Here is a 21,329-nt window from a genome sequence, read left to right on the forward strand (position 1 = left end):
AAGCTTATGGGACCTATAGATTGAACCTATTCTGATCATACAGGTCCTTGATTACATTACAGTAGGTTTTTAGTGGCATTTTTTTCAATGTTTAACGGCATTTATAAATGCCACTAAAATATTTGTGACATTTGCAACAAACACCAATAAGAGTGTTGGCTATACACGTGTCAGGAAAAATAGCAGTGTTTTCTATAAAACGTCGCTATATTAGCGGCATTTGTATGTGAAAAATGTTGCTATATTAGCAGTGTTTGTATTTGGAAAACACCACAATATTAGTGGCATTTGTATCCGAAAAATGGTACTATTTTAGCAGTGTTTGTATATTTGAAACACTACTAATTTAGTGGCATTTTTATTAGAAAAACTTTATTAATATAGGGGCAATTATATGATAAGAAGTCGTAAAATTAGCAACGGCTATATAAAAAAAATATCGCTAATTTTAATGGCATTTTATGGTACAAACGCTACTAAATTATTCATTTAATGGCATCTTTGACTATGGACACTACGAAATTAAAAATTTTATTTTTTTTTAAATAAGAAATTTAATTTTTTTAATTTGTTAATATTTATTATTTTCATTAACAAGAAATGTTAAAAGAAATAAAAACAAACTTAAATTCAGAAAATGAAATTAATAAATACTTAATCATGTTCAAATATGCATCTAATTAACAAAAAGTTTAATAATTAGTATAATAACATTCAATTTTTTTAATACATTAACAAAAATAAAATAAAAATGTATGAAATTGATGATTGTATAGATTTGGGAAACTACCAATTGATGAAGGAATTTTTTCACTTGGTCACTAGCTTGCTTAAAAACCTATTGAATAATACCATACAATTTTTAACACTTCATAGTAAGCTATATTTATATTAAAAAATATAAATATTTACTAAATTTAATACCTAAGTTGGTGGACCACCGAGATCAGTTCCTGGAAATTGTTGTTGCATAAAATTCATAAGATGATCAAATTGATCAAGCAACTACTAAAATTTTGCATGCTCTTGCTCTATTCTAGCATGTTCTTCCTCAATTTTGGCATACTCCTAATTTTTTTCTGCTTCCATTTGCTGGAAATATTGTTGTATAGTTTGCAACTCCTCTCTTAATATCGAAATGTCTTGCAAATACTGACTTGCTGAGAATGTAAATTATTGAGAGCTATGTCCATAGTAGGTAGATGGTGTTGGACCCAATCCAAGGCCTCAAACCCGTACATGCCTTTCTTTTTTAGCAACTTCTATGAATATTGATTTTCCAATTCTTGCATGTTGATAGAACTATCAAATGCTACTTCAATCTTAGTAGTCATTTTCTCTTTCGCTTTCTCCTGTAAATTAGTCACATACAACTATCAAGTTTAATGATTAATTGATAATATGTTAAAAAGAGTAAATATTTACTTTTGTTAAAATAGATGTTACAAATTACCACAATTTCTTTTGTTTCGACATTCATGTAAGATCCGTCTTTTTTTGTGTGTGTTAAGCAAAAAAGTTTCACAGTCCAATTTTACCACCCATCTCAATCTCCTATACAAAAACATATGTTATTGTTACATACATATCAACTACAACTTATTAATGCATATCAAACCTGTCAATCAAGTTTAAAAATTTTGAATAATTTTAATATCATGTATTTAATCTTCTAATGTGTTAAAATATAAATATAATCGTAAATATATATTTTGGCCCCTTAACAACATAATAGTCTTAAACAGATGCAAACAATAAAAGTATTTTGACTTTTCACACATATCAATCATGGAAACCAAATTCAATTATTTGGACAAGTTTAATATCATGGATTAAAGCCATACAAATTGTTTAAAGCCATCCAAAAGTTTATAATGTACTTTTGCCTTTTAAAGGCCAAAATAGTCCCAAGTATACATAAATGACAACTTTTTCACATATATCATCCATAGAAACCAAGTTTAATCAATCGGACAAGTTTAATATCAAGTATTGAAGCTATCCAAACTGTTAAAATAGAACAATAACAACAAAATTATATTTTTACCTAAATAGACGTAAACAATAACTTTTTCATACATATCAACTGTGGCAACTAAGTTCAATACTTTCAATAAGTTTAATATCATGTATTGAAACTATCAAAACTATTAAAACAGAAAAATAAATGTTAATTTGCATATTTACCTTTTAACAGCACAAAAAGTTCTTTCATTAGAATAAGTTTAAAATTATAAACTTACTATTTCTTTTTGCTTTCTTGCAAAACTTTTTGATCCACTTATGTGGCTATATTTTTGTTGCTTTCTGCTACCAATCCCAATTTGTTCTCTTTCTTGTCATAAAACATAATTATGTATATGGTAGAAATACAAATATTACCAACTTCAAGCATAAAATACTTTCATTATTTCATTCTACAATACAAAGTTATAAATTAGTACCTCTCCTTTTCTTGAGAACCAAACTCTAACTAATTGTTCATATTGCCACCTAATCATATTACGGGATAGATTTTCCATTGTCGCCTCTATAGTAGTATTTTGATTGAAAAACTTATTCTTCAAATTATGCTTATAGTCTTTCCATTTCTTTCCTAATGACTTAAGCACAAATAAAGTTGGCATTTCAAGTACAAATCTTAACTGTAATAATACAATAAGAAAAGTTTGAATAAGTAAACAAAAAATAAAATAATTATATTTGATATGTAATTAATTATACTTATACCTCAATAAAGTTTAAAGCATCGACCTTAACTTCTGCTGAAACTTTATGCCATGTTTCATAATGAATAGGCAATTTCATTCCATTACGGGCAAGCATGCCTAGAAATCTAGCCAACAGTTAAGCCTCTTCACAAATTGATTGCCTATCAGAGTTTACAGATACTACAATACACTCATTCGGAGGTAGTGCAAACAATTCCTTCAAAGTTGTCCTCCCTCTGGTCTTTCGTTAACCATTGTTATCAACTGCAAATAATAAAAAATCAATTAGTAAAATGCCAATGCTTTAATCATTATAATCGAATTCTAAATATGGGGTATATATACTTGTATTCAAATTTAAAGCATAATCAATTGACAGGATACTATCTAAACTTGGACCTCCCATATTGCTAGATCCAATAGCAGTTGAAGGGTTAGAAGTGACTAAGTTAGAATTGATAATATGTTCATTCCCCTTCAAAGGATTTAGTCCATAGCCAATATCAACATATGCCGCAGACGGTTTTGAACTAATATTCCTTTCAATCTACTCCTTTGCATTGTAGCTTATCTACGTCATTAAAGGGAATATATAAAAGATATTAGTTTTGAACATATATAAAGACATTGAAAATTAAGAAATCATAACCTACGATATATAAATAACATATCGCTTTAATTAAATCAAAAGATAATGTATGATTTAGAATACAATAAATATACAATAGTGAATGCAACATTAATTATATACAAGCATTTACTACATTATGTTTTAAATATTTGAATTACAAAATATAGATGATCCATCATGGTTCATAAATGTCTTCATTAACATCTTTGTGGACCCACTGAGCATAGGTACTGGAGATATTTTCATCCAAGTTTTGTTCAACAAAAGGATAACATTTAGTTCCATGTTTAACATCATCTTTGGTATCTAACCCCATATCAACTATTCAAAGAACAACAAACCAACCCAATTTTTTAGGATCTTTAAAATAAAAAACTTGTTTGAGTTGAGATGAAAAAACATAAGCCTAATCACATAAGCCCTTGCACTATTCACATCAGCCCAATCACACCGAAATAAGACCACTTTCCATTTGCCATAACAATCCAACTTAATGATTCGTTAATCATGCCATAATAGTCAACATTTCCCTCAAAGGGTTTGTGTCCCTAATAGTAGCATAGCTAGTAATGGATGAAGTAACAACAACTCCTAAATTTTGTGTACTTCTAAACCTCTCACAGGATTTAGTGTGAAATCTAAATCCATTGATGATGAACCCTTTGTATCATTTCACAATCCTATTTAGACTTTGTGAAAGACACTTCACCTCTTCACTAACAAGCCTTCCACTCCAAACCTATAAAAGGTGGAATAAATATATATATGTTATTAATGTTAGTTATACCGTAAGCATTCTATATAGATTTCTCATAATGGGAAGTATGGCATTACTTACAGTTGTTCCTAACCATTCATGAAAGTTTTTAATGAACAACTTATCAAGCTCTCGAGAGTTTAATCATCGATAATGTGCACAAGCTCTCAAATTATTTCTATACTCACTATAAAACATCATGATAAAGTATTAACAACAAGAAAAATACAATAATCTATGATTAATGGAATGAATTATTTCCTTGTAAGAAAACTTACATACGAAATGATTCAATTGAGTCATGATCGAAAATAACATATCGATGTGCTTGTGTCCATGATTTATCATCTAACTTCATCATGTCAGCTTTGCCTATTGGTTGTCCAAAACTTTCAAAAAGATAAGTGTAGGCAAAATCAATATGCTGCATACCAACATTTCTCGATGGTTTATTAAATCTTATTTCAACATCATCCAAATAACAAGAACAAAATGTCATACATTCTTCTGCTAAATATCCTTCAGCAATAGAACCTTTCGGATAGTGTTTATTGCGACAATAAGACTTTAGCCTCCCCAAAAACCTATCGTATGAAACATTAGTCATATATCTTTTTAACTAGAGTGGCATGATCATCAATAACAACCTAATCAATCTATTAACAAATAATACCTTTCGATAGAATACATTCATCGATAATAAATTAGCTCACTAACTTTTGCTTCATATGGAAGGTAGATAACCAAATGTATCATAATAGTGAAAAAGTTTGGAGGGAAAATCTTCTCTAAATGGCATAAAGTAATCGCGGCTCAATCTTAAAGTTTATCAAGCTCTTCCACATTCATACAATTCTCACATAGAGATTTAAATATTCTACTTAATTCAATTATCGTAGAAGTGACTTCAATGAAAAAAGTTTTTGCTCCTTCAAATTCACATATTTCGATATATTTGATACATAGCCATCTAAAACTTTGACATTTTTCAAAACCTTGCAAAACACATCTTTTTCAGCTTTAGAAATCCCAAAACAGCCAAGAGGCAATCGATATTTGCGATTAGCAAGTAACTTTGGATGAAGGTCAAGGCAAATCCTCATATCAACTATGTCAAGCTAACTATTTAAGTCATCATTTGATCTTCTATTCACATTAAGAATTGTCCCGATAAAATTTTCACAAACATTCTTCTCTATGTACATCAAATCAAGGTTATCATATAATAAATTATATAATTATATTCCCAATAAGGTAACTAAAAAAAGATACTTATTTTTTTTCACAACTCAAACTCATTGGGATCATCTTTTTCATCGTCCTCTTCATCACTTTGAACATTAAGATCACCAACTTGAGTATTAGTATCACCAAGTTGCATAATATGAGGCCAAACACTTTCAAATATGTCCCTCACTCTTTTTCTTGATAGGGTCATTTTTTCATAAGTGAAATTGATATCTTTTAACTTTGACAAGATATTAGACCTGCTAATTCGTAAAGGCGATCTCCTCAACTCTTCAATTCCATCAAAGAGATGTTTTTAGAATCTAAATCAAAGATTATCATCTAACCATCAATGATGTCCCATATAACAGAACTTCCTACCATTAGGTAACCACTTCAAACATGCCTGTGCAGCACAACATAGATAAGTATAACGACTTTTTATACTCTAATTAGATAAATTCACATAAGCAAAAAAATCATTTATAGTCTATAATAAAGCAGCACGTATATTGAAGTTCTCTTTTTTTGAAGTATCATAAGTCTCAACTCCTTCCTATAATTGCTTTAACTTTTTAATAAAAGGTTGTAAGCAGATGTCTATATCATTACTTTGACTTTTTTTCTAGGAATTATCATAGACAAGATAAATGAATATTGCTTTATAGCAATCTATAGTGGCAAATTGTAAGGAATCAATACAACTAGCCAAGTACTATAAGAGTACTCATCATTTTAAATGAGTTGAATCCATCAGATGCTAGTCCAAGCATAACATTTTGAGGATCAGATGCAAAGTTTGGAAACCTATAATGAAATGATTTTCATGCCAAAGAATCTATAATATGCTTTAATGATCCATTATTCATCCACTTTTCATGATGTCACCTCATTGAATCTGTAGTTTTGGAAGACATAAAGAGTCGTTGAAGTCTTGGTATTAATGAAAAATAACATAAAACCTTAACAGGCTTCTTTTTGACATAGACTTCATCACTATCCTCATTGAACCTTTCATCGGGGTTTTTGTCCACCCAATGAGAAATACCACACAAATGACATGATTCTTATTTTTTTCTATCACCCTAATACAACATGCAGTCATTGGGATAACTATGAATTTTTTCATATCTAAAACCCAAATCCTTGATCATCTTCTTTGATTCCTTACAAGATTTAGGAATTTTTGCAAACGGAAACATTTATTTCATAAACTCTAATAATAAAGTCAGAGAGTTTCCTGTCCATCCACATAAGCATTTTAAGCGAAATAGACAAACACAGAAAGATAACCTTGAATGCTTTAATCCCTCATAAAGTTCTTCATTCATATCCTCAAGCAACCTATAAAACTTTAATGCTTATTCTCTAGGTTGTTGGTCACCTGCACCTATCCTAGGTTTACCAAATTCATTCATTTTAACATTGGACTGATTAAATCCATCATTTTGGGGAGACGAATTATGAAAATGTTAGTTATGAATATTAAAAGCATCTTGAACATGCCTTCAATGTCATTAGCTATAAAAAGATCATATTGGTGTTAGGAAGCCCTCAAAGTTTAAGGAACTCTAGTAGAAGAACTTGATGGTATAGACTTTCCATAAAAATACCAATTAACATATCTCAAGACAAATCCAATACAAATTAAATGTTCGAAAAGAACTTCACGCATTTGCCAATCGATATTAGCACATCTCACACAAGGGCATAACATCATATTATCTTCACTTGTATTCTCAAATGCAAAATTAAAAAAATTTTCCACTCCATCTCTATACTCTTGACTTAATCTTGACTTTTACATCCAACTCTTATCCATTTAGTACTTGTTACATTATTTGACCAAATGTATATAAATAATTTATATGAAAATGAACATGTAAAATACTTAAGTTTACTATGTTTTAAACAAAAGATAATAACAAGACCAATATTTACAAAAGATGAAAACTCCTTGTTATGAAGTATTTTCTCAGCTACTTGATATAAAGCATTTAAAACTCTACTGTTAACCTATACAATACCCTAGAGTATTTGTTGTTGGGGTTGAAATAAGGTAAAAAAGGGTTCAAAGGAAACCCAAAAAAAAAAGAAAATGAAAGGGAAAGGGAAGTGGATGATGGGTTCCAAAAGGGTATTTATGGATGGTGGGTTTTAGAGAAAATTTTTAAACCAAAAAGAATATCACAAATTGCAAATGCTGAAAGAATAGTAGAATGAAGTAAAAGCTAAAGTAAATAACTAATGATAGTCAAAATAGGGTTCTAAAAACTGAAGGAAAGGAAAAACAAATTGTAGTTGGTCTGGAAAGAGAAATAGTAGAATAATTAAGAAGAAGCTTGAAGTTAGTGATTAGATATGCTAAATTTGGGGACAATTTAATTGGACTGCATTATTGAAGGCGTTTACTAACAAAAACGCCTTTAATAATTTCCTCTTAAATATTTTTTGGGTATATTATAGGCACCTACAATAGTCTCATAGTAAAATTTTAAGGTGATTATTAAAGGCATTTATGCCCGAAAAATGCCTTCACTAATTTTCTTTAATTTTTATAATGTATTTATCAAAGGCTTTTTTAGTAGAAAACGCCTTTAATATTATATTACTAAAATTTTAAGGGGTTATTAAAGGTGTTTATTCAAGAAAAATGCCTTCACTAATTTGTTCTAATTTTTTAATAAAGTTATTAAAGGCGTTTTTTGCATTATACACCTTCAATAATTTTTGTACAAAATTATTGAAGCCATTTTTTTAGAATAAACGGCTTCAATAATTTTTTATTAAAAATTTATTAGGATTATTAAAGATGTCTTGTAGCAGAAAATACCTTTAATATTTCACTACTAAAATTTTAAGGGGTTATTGAAGGCGTTTATTTGAGAAAAATACCTTCACTAATTTGTTCTAATTTTTGAAGAAATTTATTGAAGGCATTTTTTGCATTATATGCCTTCAATAATTTCCTATTAAAAATTGTTTGGTATTATTAAATGCATCTTGTAGCAGAAAATGCCTTCAATATTCTACTACTAAAATTTTAAGGGGTTATTGATGGCGTTTATTCGAGAAAAATGTCTTCACTAATTCATTCTAATTTTTGAAGGAATTTATTGAAAGCATCTTCTAGTAGAAAACGCCTTCACTAATTTGTTATAGTTTTGAAGAATTTGGTGAAGGCGTTTTTTGCATTATACACCTTCAATAATTTTTGTATGGAATTATTGAAGGTGTTTTTTGAGAATAAACAACTTCAATAATTTCCTTTGAGCAAATTGTTTGGGATTATTTAAGGCATCTTTTAGTATAAAATGACTTCAATGATTTTAAATGAATTATTGAAGGCGTTTCTTCCAGAAAAATGCCTTCACTAATTTGCTCTAATTTTTTGAAGGAATTTATTAAATACATTTTCTGCATAATACACCTTTAATAATTCCCTCCATTTTTATCATAAGAATATCAATAAAGGTGATTTTTTATTAAAAATGCCTCAATAGTTTTAAGGGGATTATCGAAGGCATTTTTTGAGGAAAAATGCCTTTAATAATTTTCTTTGAAATTTTTTTTTTGGATTATTAAAGGCATCTTTTAGTAAAAAACACCTAGTAAAATTTTAAGGGGATTATTGAAGGTATTTTTTTTCAAAAAAATGTCTTCACTTATAATTTTTATATTCATTCTCTTGTCTTGAACATCGGAATCACAAACTGCTAGTACAGAGAATGATTAAAAGCTACATTAATCAACCAAACCAAGCCCATAAACACATTTCTATCAGACTTTTGGTTTCTTTATCTCTATTGTCGCCATTGACCTTCAACAACTCAGCAGCGCACACCTTTCTATTTATCGATATATCTTTATTTTTGTTTACTGTATTATTTATATTACTCGATAGAGGTATTTTTTTTGGTTCCTTACTATTTACATATGCATATATATTTTTATTCATTCATCATAACCATCATCATCCAAGTACCTTTCATTTATGTGTATGCTGTTTCTATGTAGTTTTCTTTAAATATTGTGATTTGCTGAATGGTATTGTGTGATATTGTTTTGTTGAATGGTATTGTATGATATCGATATGCTAAATGGTTCGCTGAATGGTGTTTCTGAACACATTGCTGATTGGTTTATTGAATGGTGTTTCTGTACGTACTATGGTATTGGTTGTATTTAATTATATATATTGTTAAATTTAGACACTCAATTTGGTGTATTCGTATAACTATGATCAAAATCACAAGTATTATGGACTCTAGACAACATAATTCTCCTTTTACTAAACATACACAAGACACACCTGTAGGCCAAAAAAGAAAAAGAAAGGGATGAAATAAACAAATTAAAGTGAGTGACACAAAAATTCACGTTGACTTCAGTCAAAGTGGGTAGCCTGTATTTGAAAGAGCTTCCAAGCTGGCTACTCGTATTGGTGCCATCATCCGGAGTAGCATTTCAATTGCGTAAACCAATTGGCAACGAGTTCCTAATGATCTAAATGATGGTGTATGGTAGTCAATTGTGGTATGTTTATTCAACTATTTCATAAAATTAGTTAAATGATCATTTAATTGAAATTTAATGTGTTCATACTAATTGTGTTAAATTATTTAGGAATGGTTTGACATCTCAATTGACTATAAAAAAAATTGTGTTGTAATCTGCTAGGAAAGCATTCAGAGACTTTAAAAGTAGATTGACAACCTAATATATTTTACCATCGACTGATCATGGTGATGTATTGGTTGTTCCACCTATGTCATATGAAAATGTAATAAGTGTTGAAGATTGGAGAAATTTTGTTAGAGATTGGCTATCAGAAGATTTCTCAGTATGTAAACCCATTACTAAAAAAATTGTTTATAAGATTTTATGCAATATATTCGATATCTTTATATGTGATTGACATAATTTCTTTCTTTTGTAGAAAATCAAAGAAAACTAATGGAACATTCAGGCCAAACAAATATATCACCATTAAATAGTGAGAAATAGATATGCAAATGTGAAGTATGAGCTTGTAAGTATTCACGCACTTGTTTTATACTCATTAACGAATATTTATCAGCATTTATTTCATTGATTTGATTCTTATATTATGGTAATTTAATAGAAATCAGCAAGCTCTGGCACCAAAACTTTTAGATGGGATGTCTAGAAACAAGGACATCTATGAAAAGATAGATCTTTTACAGATGAAGTAATCGAAGAAATGGCTAAAAAGATTGTATGTATAACTGCTTATTTAATATCATGTATGATTGGCATTATAGTTGTATGCATGACTTTATACTAGCTTGTATAGATTTGTTGTTACAGCCTATCTTATTATTGTCTTTCAGGATGATTATGTTACCAAAGTTAAATTTGGTGAACTGGCAATTCAGTATGGCAAAGATCCTTTATCTTTAGCATTAGGAGCTAAAGAAAGGCCTGGTCGAGTTCATAAGGTTGGTAAATTTGTGTTGCCATCAAAGATTTTAGTAATCAACCCAAAACCTCGTAAATCACAAATGCATAATATGAAGCAATCATTGAGCAACAATAGCAATGACTTGATGACCAAGAGCAACACCTCAATAAGCAACAGCAAAAACTCGCTGCTTTAAAGGCCATATTGGTAGTAATGCAGTATAGCATGCCTGTAGGCCAATCGGATAGCGTCGTCCACATAAGACAAGCTTCTTTTGCAAGTCAAATAGGGAACCCAACCTCCGCTACTAGCCATGAAGTATGATTTTGTTTATAAGTTTAATATTAATTTGTTTATTATATTTATTGATTTGGTTTTAATACTTATATTTCATTATATATTATAGCAGGATATTAGGACTCAGAGTATGACCCTTGCTTAGGCTATCATGGATGAGTTATCTAATTATTCACTCGATCATTTATCCAGAGAAAACTGTATAACCATTGAGTTTGAAGAAGGGTCATTTGATAAACCATCATTTTCTTACATTGGTGTGGATGAGGTTAAAGAATTTTGTAAACTGGATGAAATATCAGCTATTGATATTGTTACTTATATGAGGTTAGCTTATAAATACAAATATAAACACTCAATATGTATTAATCTATATTATGGTGTAATACTAACTAGTATTATTAATTGTTATAGTGCAGCTTCCTATATAGAAAGGTCAAAGCGAGATAGTTGACCCATAAATTTAGATTCGTTGATCCTAACTTCATTAGTGAGTAGAGTGGCACAGTCGCTTTTCGTGCTAAACATGTGATAAACAGCATGCAAAAATTGGCTAATTATTATTTGCTCCTGTATAGCGTAGTAAGTTATATTCATACAAATAATTATTCCAACCTTATCTGAATCTGATATGATGCCTAATCTGAGTATATTATTCTTATTATTTTGCAGTTATCATTGGGTGCTTATTGTGATTGATACCAAATCCTTAATGCTGTACTTACTTCATTAAGCTAATCCAATGGTGATGCCTAACGCCAAAATCTAAACTTTTATAAAGAGGTATTACATGTTATTATATTATATATCTTCTGTTTCTTCATAAGTAATTTTATTTATGTATTAAGTAATTTTTTTCTTTTCAATTTAGGGTAATATCTGCATCCAATAAGAAGGCAAAGAAAAAATGGGTGTCATTACCGGTAAATGTGAAATTTATTCTTTTATGTTGAGTTTGTGTAGATAAATGTTTCCTAAACCCACTAAATTTAATTTTTAGATACTTCATCAATCCGAAAATATTGAATGTGGATATTATGTCCTTCATTTTATGCGGAAGATAGTTTGATATGATTTTATGACCACATCATTCAAGGTTAGTATAAATTTCATAAAGTCATTATATCTTTAAAAAAATAAAAAGCTAAATTATATTCTCGTTTATTAACATTTACTTTTAATATTTTTTTTTTAGTGGGAGAGTAAAGAAAGTTTCATGGTAGAATGTAAATATATGAGGATGTATTATTATTGAATGGTGTGAGTATGTATTATTATTTATTGATAAACCTTAAGGTTGGACATTATTGGTTGAATGTAAATATATGAGGATCATTTGTTATAATATTTTTAACATGCCATGTTGAATGAATAATTTAAGTTTATAGATTGGGGTATTGGTTTAATATTATTGGTATATATTTCTTTTATATGAATACACATATATTAAGTACGATTAGTTGAGAAAAGTATATTAATATGGCAACATTATCATTTTTAAATTCAGATGTGCGATCAATTTATTGAAATACAAGAATGTTCATAATGTAAATTTCAAAATGTAATTCGTAGTATTACATATATAAACCAAATGTTTTTTGGGCATAAACCTACAACTGACTTCACATATATAATTAAACAAAAGTTTTTTTGATGGGATTACTGAAGGCGTTTTTAGTAAGAAAATACCTTGAATATTCCCTAACAAAATGTTATTGAAGGTGTTTTTGATCAAAACCACTTACAATAATCCCACCCAAAAATTTATTGTCTAGATTATTAAAGGCCTTTTGGGCCAAAAACACTTTCAAGAATCTACTACAACTTTTTTGTATGGATTATTGAAGGTATTTTTTACAAAAACCACCTTTAATAATCCCACTTAAAAATTTATTGATTGGATTATTAAAGACGCTTTTAGCCAAAAATGCCTTCAAGAATCCATTCCATATTTTTCCTGTAGATAATTAAAGGCGTTTTCCTGTCAAAAACGCTTTCGATATTCCATCTCCAAAATTTTTTAAATCGATTGGTGAAGGCGTTTTTGCCCAAAAAATACCCAGAATAATCCGTTACAAATAATCATTGCAAAAACCCCAAAAAAGGCTAAAATGAGGGATCGAACTTGCCACCTTATGGTTAACAACCGTATGATTCTTAAATTTTGATAAGATATTTATTGAAGGTATTTTTTACCAAAAACGCCTTCAATAGTCCTGTGGATTTTTTTTGTGCATTTATTAAAGGCATTTCTTGTAGAAAATGCCTTCAAAAATCACATACATTTTCTTATGAGGAGATTATTTAAAGCGTTGTCTACCAAAAACACCTTCAATAATCCCTTATCAATTTTTTTAATTGGATCATTCAAGCTATTTTTTGCCAAAAACATTTTTACTATTCACTCAAAATTTTAAGATAGGATAATTGAAGGCATTTTAGTCCATAAACGGTACTAATATCAAGTCTTGGGTAGCGTTTATAAGTAAAAACGTTGTTATTTGAATATTTAGTGGCTTTTTGATAATAAATGCCTTAGGTTTTATAAAAACACGGAAGCTAGTGTCATTTGTAAGTGAAATGCTGCTGTAAAATTGCCACTAATCTTCTATTTTATTGTAGTGTTAGTTACAAGGAACTCAAACAATAAAGTTAACCAAAAGTTTTTCCATGCTTGTCACAAAACAACAATGTACTTCAAGTACAAAGGTAATCTATCATATATCTACATGATGCATTGCCAATGGTATATTTAGCAGTTAAAAAATTAAACACATCCTAGAAAATGATACCTTTGCCTAAATATATACTCCATAATATTGCCATCTCTAATTCAAATCTCAGGCCTAAAAAATTCAAATCATACCTAGACTTGTCACCTAGTGATTCCCTCAACTTTCTCCATGGTTCTGATTCGCCACCTTTAAAAGGACTAAAGGAGTCATTCACCATGCACATAGAGATTCCTTTTTCAATGGAGAACTCTTTAAAAACAAAGGCACACCTCTGAAACGTTGACTGCTCCATACCTCATCTTTTTCCACATACCCGAGTTCCTTGATGTTGGATCTTGTAAAATCTCACAGCTTCCGACATCCCTAGCGGCTGGAAGGAATTGATGAAAAGTCAACTGAAAGTGGGGATGATGCCCATGAGGGTTCCCCCAGCAAGCTTCGAAAAGGATTGACAACTCAGTGATGGCCCTCCCTTCTATATTATTTTTTTCTAGACATTAATTGCAATTAGGAAAGTAGCAATCAAGTAATAACGACAATAGCATCTCGAAGCCAACAACAGACAACCTCGACACAGAAGTTCCAAACTCTGTTGAAATACCAAACTTCTCGTCTCGCTTACCTTCTCTATAATTTCTGGAGGATTAAGGAGTGTTTGACTCACTGGAGACAAAACTTTGATTCCAGCCGAAGAGCGGAATTCTGTCAAAACAAAGGCAACATTTTATCTGCAATAGAAAGAAATCAAATTTTAAGAAAAATGAAAAATAAAAGAAACCAATAAAAATAAGGGCATTGTGATATTATGACTAGAGCATTCTCTGCAACCACAAACAAAAAGAAATATTATCATATTTTCAAGAAAAAAAAGGTTAAAAAAAAAGAAAACAAAATACTGTAGGCGTTGAAACCGGAGGGGCCGGCACTCAGACTGTTTGATTGTCTAGAGTCCGAACGGCACACCTTTTTTTATTATTACATATACGCTCCATCCTAAAGGACACAAATTTGCAATTCCGTTCCATCGTTTAAAACAATGCAACATTGAATCTTGTCTCCATCCTTCAAGTTTTTGCCCAAAAAAGAAGAAATTTTAAAATTGAATAAGGTGGCAAACTCGAGGCAAACAACTTATGTTGCTGTTTTGTATTCCAAGTCACAATGAAACAGTCTTGACCGGGACTGGGTGTCTACTCAGACTTCAATAATGGCTCCCCCAGTATTGCAACGCAGGCAAGTTATGGACTTTATTTTCTTTCATTTCTATGATAAATTAGGAATATGGCATCGCAAAAATCATGATCGATTGGCTGGTTGTAAATTGTTGCGATGATAGGTAGCACCAGAAGTTAACTTGGATTGGTCTTGTTCATACCATGGCCAGAGCTTGATGAGTCATATGTACATGCTCTAAACTGGAGATTACAAAGGGTTATATGTTGTTTATGGATGATGTCTGCTCAACTTTTTGGCCTTACTACTGCATTACTTTCCAATGTTTTGTCTTGTTCTACCAAATTCTGCTCTTCTGATTCTGGATATAAATTTTAATACATACGTTTTATGCTTATTCTTGCAGTGATATAATCTCAAACTAAAGTTAAGGAGTTGGTCTCTGATGGCACCTTCTTCCTTATTCTTTTTCCTCGGAGGGATTGTTGTGCTAATAATATTATTGATTATGATAGCAATCTATTGGAAAATTTTCAAGCCAGCAGGGATGATGAGATTTACGTCACAAACTGCAAGGCGGGCAGGTAATGGAATTGATGAATAACAGATAAAGAATGTGTTATCCTTAGAAATCATTGGCTGCTAAAGTTTCTGTCTCTTGCAGCATCGCCAGATTTATTTAGTGGGAACCTACGAACTATCAGCTATTTTGACTTCAAGACGTTAAAGAGGGCAACCAAGAATTTTCACCCCGAGAATCTCCTTGGCAGAGGTGGATTTGGGCCTGTCTACAAAGTAAGCAAGCTTGATACAACCAATTGAACTTATTATCTGGTGCATTAGCGTGTATGTATATATTTAATTTCCATGTATATCTATAGTGTAAGATATGAGTCGATATGTTTCTCTTTAATTTTAATGTCTAAAGTTGAAGATTGCAAAATCATTTGAGAAACACTGGATCAACTAGATAAGCAATGTTTCAGTCAGTTATCTTACAACTTAAAAAGCTCAATGTTTTGTAGCTTTTGGGTATATATATATATATATATATATATATATATATATATATATATATAGGGTGCATAGGTCATTTGAAACATACAATAAAAGCAAGAAGGGTATAATTTGGTAGGAAATATTAAGATTTTTTCTTTTGACTTTTGATAGGGAAAGTTACGAGATGGAAGATTGGTTGCTGTGAAAAAACTGTCCCATGACAAATCCCATCAAGGAGAATCAGAGTTTCTTGCAGAGGTGAGGATGATCACAAGTATCCAACACAAGAACCTGGTTCGCCTTTTGGGATGTTGCTCAGATGGGGCTCAACGGTTGCTCGTATATGAATTTATGAAGAATGGTAGCTTGGACCACATAATATATGGTATAACTCACCCCAGTTCTCTGTTTTCTCTTGCTTTGCGTTAACTAGATATTAGTTCATTATGACAAATACTCAATTAAAAACAAATAACCAAATACAATACACAACTTTTATTGTGACAAGATCTACAATTTTTTATTAGTAAACTTTCAAGAGTACAGTCACTATTTTTTTTCTCTTTCACAATATCATGCACCCAAAACTCATTAAGCCAAAGAACTATCTCATAAGTATCCTTCAAATCTCAAACAAATGTCATTTGCTACACGTGAACTTGACGAGACCAACTGTTGTGCTAATGACTAGTTGGCATTATTGCAGGCTTGCAGCCGTGGTAGTTTTTTAATTTTTGTGAAATTGATCACTAATATAAAGCGAGAAAATTTTCCACTCAGTCAATAGTTTGATATGAAGGTTCCTGATTACTGAAAGAAACATATCATGATTTTGCTTAAAACCTATGAAGCATGTAGACTTCTGAATGTCTCGCGTACTTGTGTCATATTTGCATTCGGCATTTTAACGCTTACGACATGCCGAATACGGGTCAAATTTGGGTAGATACAACAAAGGAGAAAAAAAAAAAAAAAAAGATGATTATCATATGGATAATGACACCATATATTATTTTATTGATATGTCTATTATCATTTTTTTTTCACAAGAAAAATATCTTTTAAAAATCAATCCATTATTTACTATATATTTTTAACTGATGATTATAATATACAAAATTTATTTTTTATTATCATATCCGTATCTTAATTTTTTAAAAATTATCATATTATTATATCTGTATTGTATTACACATGTATCATGTGTATGTGTCCGTGTCTATGTACTTGTTCATGCTTCATAGCTTAAAACCATTTCTAATGCAAAAATTCTCCAACTCGAGAATACTAATTTTGTACTTAAAATGTCCTATGACACAGGAAAAAGCGTTATCTTCTTGAACTGGGACACTCGGTTTCAAATAATGGTAGGCATAGCTCGAGGGCTTCAGTATCTACATGAGGATTCGCATCTAAGGATTGTTCACAGAGATATAAAAGCAAGCAACATTCTTCTTGATGACAAGTTTCACCCAAGGATTGGAGATTTTGGGCTGGCTAGGTTCTTTCCCGACGATGAAGCTTATCTCAGCACCACATTTGCTGGAACTTTGTAAGCCTCTTCTCCAACCCTACGTAATAAACAACTCGTGAAGCATATATGAAATCAACTCTCTATTTTCTGGTTAGTATAGATTCATTTCTCTTCTTATCCCTGCTATAAGAAGAGTGATTATACAGCAACTCCCATAATAGCAGGACAAAGGCATTTACATTCTAGGCGACAAAATGAACCACCACAATTACTAATGTTTTGAAATCCATTCACCACTGCATTAATGTTTTGAAAAACATTATCAGCATTTTTTACTGTTCCCTGTCTTCAAATCTTCACAAGTTTCAAAACTGACTTTCATGAAACTGGTACTGTTGCTTCTTTTTCTACTTCACTTATGGAAAGCACGTCTTAACCAACATATATTTTAATTATCTACGTACTTACATAAAATTTGAACATTAGTGGTTCTAGTATAATTCATAAAAATCTTGTCTTCTTATAAGCTTGTTTTTTATTTTTGAAAAATCATATAAATTAAATTTGATAATATTGATCCAATTATCAATGTGATAGAGGTGTTCATGGGTTAGTTCCATGCTTGACATTTATAGCTTATATACTATCCAAGTTTGATTCAACCCGATATTTCGAATCTAAATTTTTTCTCAGCCCAACCCATGTGAAAAAAATAAAACCCAAGCTACCCATTAAGCCAATTTATAGAATAAAAAAAAATACTTTTTAAAAAAAATAAAATATTGAAACAAAAATTTACAAATATTTTTTGTAATTATAATAATTTAATTACAGTTATGAAATTAGGGTTGGGTACGAGCTTTAATTCTTGTGTCTGAGGCTCAGCCTAAATTTTAAATGAACAAAATTTTTTTTTCCAAACCCATTTAATAGGTTTTAATTTTTTGTTCAAATCTTCTTAGAACTTAAACGCGCTTTCGAGTTGTATTGGTCTGTCCTTCGAGCAAGTCTATAATGAGATTAGTTACTTCCCTTTAACTTTACTTACCATATTAAATTTGTTGACTAACAACTTGCATAGATAAAACCAATTTATTTTGGTAAACTTGACATTTTTTTTCATTAGGATAGATCTCTTATAGATGAAAAACTCTAATTAACAAAATATTATTATATTAATATTAATATTAATATATGTATTAAAAGATATAAAAATATTATTTAAATAAACAATTATTATTTAATATTATTTTCTTTAAAGTTAATTAATATAAGTTCAATTAAAAAATTTTTATAACTATTTAAAAACCTAGTTACCCATAAAAAAATTCTATTGTCAACATTTTGGAGTTTATCAAAAATAAATCTCTCTATTTTTTATATTTAATAATCTAAATCTAGAAAACATTATTTTTATTTAAATGAAAACATATATAAATAAATTATAGAGAAGACATAGTTTGTAGAATTTGTTCTAATTTGGTATATTTGAGATGGAAAAGTATAAAAATTTAAGTAAAACAAAGTAATAACAAAGCACAAAAAGTTTTTGATTTGATTTATTCTTCACTTGAATCAATTTACTGGGAAAGATCTCACTTAGAATAAACCTAGCTTCGATTTGAAGAATTTAAGTCCAACTTTCTTAAAGTCTACATCACCCTCCTAATGTCTTCGCTCAATCTCCTAGTTTGCTCTCTCTCTTTGATTCACCTAATAAAAAACAAGGAAGATTTTTTTTAATTAATGCCCTTTTTTTTATAAAATTTAAGGTTAAATTGAATAAAATTCAAATGCAAGTAGATATGATTGATCCACTAGTTTAGAAGATCAATCCATTCTTTAACAAAAATGTTCATTAGAGTTTTTAAGCTAAAAAGGATCGATCCCTTTTGAAATAGGATTGATCCCTTAACTAAAAAAGGCCATGTCAACCAAAATAAACTTATTTCATATGCCTAAGTTGTCATGTTAACAAAGTCAATGCCACACCAAATATGGCAATGACTACGTAGCAAAGTTAACAAAGAGTTACTAAACACACTTGTAATTAAACCAACATTTTTAAATTCAAGTTGTACGAGGACGAAATTTTTTGAATTACACTAGAGGAATTAAATTTCAAATTTCTTATGAATATAGAAATTATTTGCATAATTTGATAATTGATTTTATTCATTCAAGTTGTCACATCAGCAAAGTCAATGTCTACTTCATCAAATCAACAGTCATGTCAATATTTTTAGCAACAAAACTTTAGTAGAATTAATGATTGTACTAATATTATTAAATCAAAATAGCATAAGGACTACATTTGTATGAATTACAATAAATAGACAAATTTTAAAATTTCAATAATACAATGATTGTTAGCCTAATTTAACCTATATTTTGTTGTCTTAATTAGCTCCTCTCACTTTATTAATTAATGTCTTGAAGCTCAATCAAATATGTGTTGGCTTGGGCTTAAATATTTAGGGCAAGCCCCTTAATAAGATTTCGCATGTGTATAAATATTGTCACATCATCAAAGGAAACAATTCAAATTTGTACATGTGGTAAACTAATGAAAATATATAGTAAAAATTTAAAATAAATTTTTATTTCCTTTTTCTTTTTTATAAGATATTTCTTTGTTTTTTTGTTTAAAGACTAAAAAGGTTTATAAAATAAATTTTATTCTATAAAAAATACAAAATTATAATTTTTATTACATTTTTTATTTCTTGTAAACTTTTTCCTTTTCCATTTTCACAAAAATTTAAAACAACCAAAATAATAAAAAATAAAATAAAATATATCTTTTCTTTTTTTTCTCCCATCCCCTTCTTCTCTCCCTAACATCTCCCTACCCTCCCCACTTTATGGCTAGATCTAGCCATTATCTTATTAGATTTGGCTATACTAGCTTATAGAGATATAAAACTTCTCAAAAAACACTCACATTGGGTATACTAGATTTATGGAGATGTGAAACTCCTCTAGCTTTAATTAATAGTAATAATCTCATCTTAATCATTTACTAAGGTGACAATGAAAGATAATTATTTTGTTTAATTAGTAAAAGCAATAAGATCACTAGTACCTCACTATTAGTGCTATAATTGTCACATGTCTCATTTTGCATGCATTAAAGCTTTAGTGATCATTTGTGTGAGAGGACAAATTTAAGCCTAGTGACATTCTATACTTAAGATATGATAAAGTGTACTGATTTAAATTGAAAAAGTAACTTATATCTCAATAACAAAATTTTGACCAATAGTACAACCATATCAAATTTTACATAAACCTAAGCTCCAACTTTTTAACCAAAAACATTGTAATAGAGTGGTTTGGTAAAAAGAACTACAACCATGTCTCCTATAGAAATATAACTAAAGACAATTTTGCCTAGTGCAATAATGTCTATTAAGATGTTCTTTTGAGATTTTTAAAAATCTTTTCGAGAGTAGTCCAATGATCATCTCCAAGATTACTTTGATATATACTAACCATTCCAACAATGAAACAAATGTCTATTAATTGTAGTAATGGTTTTAGTGACCACTAGATGAATTTGAAAACAAAAGATGGAGTCGCCACCAATCTTTTTTGGCTAAGTGTGATTGGCCACCTATTAAAATTTACCTTCTTAATAAAATTTTAAAATTAATTAAAATTTATTAAAAAGATAATTTTTGAGTCTATGACAACAATTTGAGTTTGTGAGTCAGTTACGTGTGAGAAAAGATTAGCACCCCCACAGCGCCTATTTAAAACGATACCAATTAATCATGTGGTATCTTTTAATTTTGATTAAAAAATGTCTTAATTTTGGTATTTAAAAATTAATTTACTTAATTCTTTAAAAGCATATTTTTCATTTTTAGTATCCTTGAAAAATAAATAAGAACCTTA

The 21,329-nt window shown here is 29.6% G+C and overlaps 1 protein-coding gene across 1 annotated transcript in view; it reads left to right on the forward strand.

Annotated features, from left to right (window-relative positions):
* The first annotated feature begins 15,364 nt into the window (after positions 1–15,364).
* Positions 15,365–21,329, forward strand: part of LOC111284338 (putative LRR receptor-like serine/threonine-protein kinase At1g56140) — a 37,289-nt gene continuing 31,324 nt past the window's right edge. Inside the window, exons 1-4 of the mRNA XM_022873032.2 lie at positions 15,365–15,540; positions 15,621–15,751; positions 16,127–16,340; positions 17,276–17,507. Coding sequence (XP_022728767.1) covers positions 15,402–15,540; positions 15,621–15,751; positions 16,127–16,340; positions 17,276–17,507 — 716 coding nt within the window. The 5' untranslated portion in view covers positions 15,365–15,401. The remainder of the gene's footprint in view (positions 15,541–15,620; positions 15,752–16,126; positions 16,341–17,275; positions 17,508–21,329) is intronic.

The sequence above is a fragment of the Durio zibethinus genome, chromosome 6, assembly GCF_047325235.1.
Source record: "Durio zibethinus cultivar Kanyao isolate XHJ-2024 chromosome 6, ASM4732523v1, whole genome shotgun sequence".
Classification (NCBI taxonomy): domain Eukaryota; kingdom Viridiplantae; phylum Streptophyta; class Magnoliopsida; order Malvales; family Malvaceae; genus Durio; species Durio zibethinus.